Genomic DNA, 5,502 nt, shown 5'->3' with positions numbered 1-5,502 from the left:
AAGCTGTGAGTCTAAGGATCAATGGTAACAAGGGACAATGGGGACACGATGTTTACCCAGGTTCGGGCCCTCTTAAAGGAGGTAAAACCCTACGTCATGATTGATTGTATACGATGAATATAGGGGTTACAAGAGTTGATCTACCTCGAGATCGTGATGGCTAAACCATAGCTGTCTAGCCTATGATTATTCTCATGCCCTCTACGGACTAACCCCTAAGGTTTATATACACACCGGAGGGGCCTAGGGTTATACAAAGTCGGTTCACTGAGAAAAGGAGTATTACACCCGGACACCAAACTTGCCGTTCTACGCACATAGGAGTCCTACCCGGACACGAGAGGTGGTCTTCTGCTTTGTCTTCACGACCCATCAGCCTAGCCCATATCGGATAGGCCGGATACCTGAGGACCCCAGAATCCAGGACACCCCCAGCCCCCGCTGGCCCATGGTGAAGGAGCAGCCGGCGCTACAGCTCGCATGTGTCGGCGTTCCAGCAGACGCAGGAGGACCAACGCTACAACTTTCAGCTCCTCAATGAGCACCGACTTGCGAAGGGACAAATCGCCAGCGGGCAGGCGAACGGCTGCCGTCACGACCATGGTTGCGGAGGATCCGTGCTATACCAGTCCATGCACAACGTCGTGACATCCGCTGCGAACGATGGTGGCTAAGCGTCCTTGGGCTAAAAGGGACACCCTGTTTGCGGAGATCGATGCAGAGGCGAATGAAAAGAAAGCACAAGCGACCGCAGCCGCCGCCAGCAGCGCGCCGATGGCGCCACCCCTGCGGTTCGTGCCTGCCACAACAACCATGAGGACGGTCTGGTGCCGTCCACACAACAAACTCCGGCAAGGAAGAGTAGGGCATGGGACGTGGGCACACCTTCTGTCCTATGTCCTATTCTTCCTCTCCCGCGGCTTTACTTCTTGGAGGTTCGACCGTTGAGCTTGTCGGACATGGGAAAGACTATGATGACAATGCTGCGGTTATAATTGATCAAAAAGGCAATCCAAAAGGAACTAAGACGTGGAACACGGATACCACCACGGTTGGCAAAGATTTAGCCTAGGTTAAAAGAGTGTCGTTCGGTTTTTGTTTAGCTGAAATATGTTAGAAATATAATGATTTTGGTCCGGTTTAAATTAATATTGTGTGGTTTGTTTAAATTCAGTTTGAAATGCATCTGGACATTTCTGTGTTGGAGATGCCTTAAACGCGATAGTACATATCACTGCCCTCCCCGTCCATGGCCCCACCCACCATTGCCACATGCCACATGCTGCCGATGCGGAGCGAGTGCGGACGGCGGAGGCGATGCGGCTTATCGCATTTCACCGGAAATGATTCGCGCACACCAAGGGAGTGGCGAGAGGAGGAAAATTGCCCGTGGGCTCGTGGCTCACGCCGAGGTATCCAGCCGCGATACCACACGTCCCCGTCGCCTCACAGTCCTCTGCTTCCCACCACCTCTGCTTCTCCGGAAGCCCAGGCAGCAGCGCGGGAGCTCCTCCTGGCTCAGGATCGGTGGGAGTTGATACGAGGCGGAGGAGATGGCGGATGCGAAGCAGCAGCAGCAGCCGCCGCAGACGGCGTTGGCGGCCAGCGGCGTCTGGAAGACGGTGAAGCCCTTCGTGAACGGCGGCGCCTCCGGCATGCTCGCCACCTGCGTCATCCAGCCCATCGACATGGTCAAGGTATGCATGCACGGTGGGCGGTTAGTGGGGCTGCACGCTCTACTTGAGAGTTGGGCAGTTCTACCTCTACGCCTTCATTTCGGAATGGCGACGGAACATAGGATTCCAGCCCGGGTTGTGCCTGTGTAGGCGAGCTGTTTGATATTTTGCGTCCAAGGAGAGTGTTGCTCCATTTGGTTGGAAATGTCGCGTCGCAGCTCATGTATATGGGAGTTTTGAGAAACTGGAGTGAGGTCTAATTAAGTTTGTTTCGAAACTATGGAGTCAGGTCGGGCCGCTATCCTTAGAAAGTGTTGCCTACTGGATTTGAAGCTTTCTTGGTTTATTCCTGATGTATTTCATCAGAATATGAGCTTCACAAGATTCTAATTGGTTTTTGTATTTATGAAGTACATTAATCAGGTCTATTTTTTTTGGAAGAACCTCGTTGCGAGGGCAGGTGTTCCTGCAGTTCATTAAGAAGGATAGAGATGGTCCAGTTTATAAGGAAAACCTGAATCAAAAGCCTAACATATCCCAGCTAATTAGGGGAACCGAGATAAAACCCCAAAACAGAAAAAAGACAGTAGAGCTTGGGGGAACCGGTTAATCAGGTCTAGTTCATATTGCACATTCTTGTATTTAGTTTACTTCCAAGTTCCGAGAAGATGCTGCTTTCTATTCATGGCTTAGGATCATAGGATGTAGCCCATCTGTACTATACCTTATGGGGATTTTTCTTCTAATATTGTTGTTAAAGCCTTGGTTTCCATGAGACCTGCCTGCTCTTAGGTCTTTTTCTTTCATGGAGTGTTTTTTGGTCTAGGTATCTAACTCTCTAGGATCCAGGCACTTAGTTGGTGGTTGCTATTTTGTTTCAGGTGAAGATCCAGTTGGGCGAGGGCTCTGCAACTTCTGTCACCAAGAAGATGCTTGCTAATGAGGGAGTTGGTTCCTTTTACAAGGTGTGGCCTCTTAGGTCTTCTGCCATGCAGATTCTGGTCATCGTGCTGAGGATTGAATTATTGATCTTGTGAATGTGGCACGTACTGCAATTTGGTGACAAGCCTGTGTTACTCCATTTGCTAGAGAATTAGTTTATTACGGTTATGACTGGCATTTCATTTGTGCAGGGATTATCTGCTGGCTTGCTAAGGCAAGCGACATACACAACCGCTCGACTTGGATCCTTCAGGTTTGTATGTAAACCATTAACTGAATTCATCAGTAACTTTCATTTTTTAAAGATCTAATAATTTGCACATGAAGGTTTGTGAATTTGACGTTGATAGTATTCTGATCTTTAAGCCGGTGAATGGAAAATGCATAAACGGCGTGTAATACCATTTTGTATCAAATGATTATGTCTCATGCATAAACAGTAGTTTAGATATTTTTAATAACATTTTATGGTAATGCTTGCTACCTATCGTTGGTCGTTGTACAGATAAGCATTTTTTACCATCTAAGTGCGCACTTTGGCATGACTGATCAATTGTAGGATAACTTCTGAATCAACAATGGTTTATTCATGATTTATCGAGTTCTATTGAAAAGATTTCCAAGAGGAAATACTGATATTAAGGTAAGGTTGAAGCTGCAAGACTCATCACTCCTGGAGATGGAATAAAATATTAAAGTTGAAGCCATCATACAACATCAACCATTGTGTTTTTACATCACTCTGTACTAACTGCAAGGCAAATGATATGTTATCTGTCGTGTTATTACTATAAAGAGTATTCAGGAAATCACTTGCACATAATCTGTCAGCTATTTTGATCCTGTTTTATCTTAGAAGTTAGATCCTAACTACACTAGCTGCAGTTCAATGTTCGACTCAATTGTATGTCTTCACGCTGTATTTTCTCAGGGTTCTAACAAATAAAGCAGTTGAAGCAAACGAAGGAAAACCACTGCCCTTAGTCCAGAAGGCTGCTATTGGTCTCACTGCTGGAGCGATTGGAGCGTGTTTTGGTAGTCCTGCAGATTTGGCACTCATTAGGATGCAGGCTGATTCAACCTTGCCAGCAGCCCAGCGCCGCCACTATAAGAATGCTTTTCATGCACTTTACCGTATTATTGCTGATGAAGGTGTTCTGGCACTTTGGAAGGGCGCAGGTCCAACTGTAGCTAGAGCGATGTCACTAAACATGGGCATGCTTGCCTCCTATGATCAGAGTGTTGAGGTACTTAGAGACAAACTTGGTGCTGGTGAACTTTCTACAATGCTTGGTAAGATTATTTTAGTTTCATTGAATTTGATGCAATATTTATGTTTTATCATTTCTCTTCTGAGAATTGGCTGTGCATTTTGAGACGTGAATCAGAGTGGCATGCTGGTCATGCTATCTATAGGCCTTGGACTCTATGGCATCTTCAGTGCATTGTCTGGAGGAGATAAAAGAATAAAATGTTAGAACCAAGAAATGATTCAGTGTAGAACTACCGTGGCCACCTCAACTATCACGCCATGTTCTAAACTTAAGTTAAGATCTCTGGATTTCTCAGGGTTCTTTGCTTTGTTCGTTAGCCGACCTCATGTCGCAAGGTGCATCTTCCCATCTGTATGCGTAACTCACTCTTCCTTAATAGATGAGGCAGCACTCCAGTCAATTTTATTTCAAAAGAAAACCTATAGGTTTCAATGCTCTGCTGACCTGTTGAAGCTAGCTGCATGATGATAGGCATGCTGAAACTAGCCTTCCATTTGCTTAGTTTGTGCTCCGGTTAACAGATTTGCATGGACCTTACTTGCCATTTTTCCATAGAAATATAAACAGATTTGTATCACATCTGTCAAGTAAGCAGTGCACTGCTACCGAAATAACTTTTCATCCACATGCCTTTCATTACACACTTTGATGTCAGGCTTTTTTGTTGTAGTTTTTCACCGTGTTATGTTTGTCTTTTCGTTCTGTTAAAACTACGTGGTCCTGATACTCTCATTATCCTCATGTTTGCTCTACTCATTCCTTATATGATATATTGAATTTCTCTTGTAGGGGCCAGTGCTGTTTCAGGATTCTTCGCGTCTGCTTGCAGTTTGCCCTTCGACTATGTTAAGACACAGGTTCAGAAGATGCAACCTGATGCTACTGGAAAGTATCCATACACTGGGTCTCTTGACTGTGCAATGAAGACCTTGAAGAGTGGTGGTCCATTTAAGTTCTACACTGGCTTTCCGGTCTACTGTGTCAGGATTGCTCCACATGTCATGGTAATGCAACTAATACACAGTGTTTCTCTACTTAATAGTCAACTCTTCAACTTCATGTCTATCAAACTTACCTAGTGACATCTTGTATGCAGATGACTTGGATATTCTTGAATCAGATTCAGAAGGTCGAGAAGCGTGTCGGCCTTTAAAGTGCTGTGCTATGCTATCCTTGCCGACAAATTATAATAGTGTAGCTGCTTTGTACCTATAAACCAGCAGTTGCTTCTGATAAACAAAATCTGTACTTATCTCCTTGGCCTATATGCTACCATTGTTCTTTGTGTCTTTCAGACCAAATAATCATATCATTTCTGGGTAACTCTTGGCTGAAAGTAGAGTTGTTAGGAGCGGATATGCCACCACCGGATTGAACCCATCTCATCAATGGAGCCGGACATCAAACAACCTTTTTCAGTATATATTTGTTTAGGCCTTATGTTTGTCAAGTGTCGACATGTATTTTTTGGCGGGGTAAAATGTGTAGTCAATTCTCGTTGTTGTTGTATTTTTCTTGGCATGTCACATACAAACATTTTTGTTGGTTCTGTTGTGTGCGACTACTGCATTCGGTGAAATGTGAGAGTGGATGTTTGTGCCAGCTGCTGA

At 45.1% G+C, this 5,502-nt stretch overlaps 1 protein-coding gene across 1 annotated transcript; it reads left to right on the top strand.

Moving 5' to 3' along the window:
* Positions 1-1,306: 1,306 nt before the first annotated feature.
* On the top strand, positions 1,307-5,215 carry LOC109776638 (mitochondrial dicarboxylate/tricarboxylate transporter DTC). The gene is made up of 6 exons (XM_020335297.4): positions 1,307-1,697; positions 2,558-2,641; positions 2,810-2,871; positions 3,550-3,911; positions 4,682-4,896; positions 4,989-5,215. Exons 1-6 carry the CDS (start codon positions 1,554-1,556, stop codon positions 5,043-5,045), a joined length of 924 nt encoding a protein of 307 aa, XP_020190886.1. The 5' UTR covers positions 1,307-1,553; the 3' UTR covers positions 5,046-5,215.
* Positions 5,216-5,502: the final 287 nt, after the last annotated feature.

The sequence above is a fragment of the Aegilops tauschii genome, chromosome 3 (assembly GCF_002575655.3).
Source record: "Aegilops tauschii subsp. strangulata cultivar AL8/78 chromosome 3, Aet v6.0, whole genome shotgun sequence".
Taxonomy (NCBI): Eukaryota; Viridiplantae; Streptophyta; class Magnoliopsida; order Poales; family Poaceae; genus Aegilops; species Aegilops tauschii.
This window is presented reverse-complemented; position numbering and strand designations above follow the sequence as displayed.

Coding starts and splice junctions, on each gene's coding strand:
- LOC109776638 (XM_020335297.4), top strand. CDS start 1,554: ATGGCGGATGCGAAGCAGCAGCAGCAGCCGCCGCAGACGGCGTTGGCG. Junction 2,872..3,549: donor GCTCGACTTGGATCCTTCAG/GTTTGTATGTAA, acceptor GTATTTTCTCAG/GGTTCTAACAAATAAAGCAG. Junction 4,897..4,988: donor GGATTGCTCCACATGTCATG/GTAATGCAACTA, acceptor TCTTGTATGCAG/ATGACTTGGATATTCTTGAA.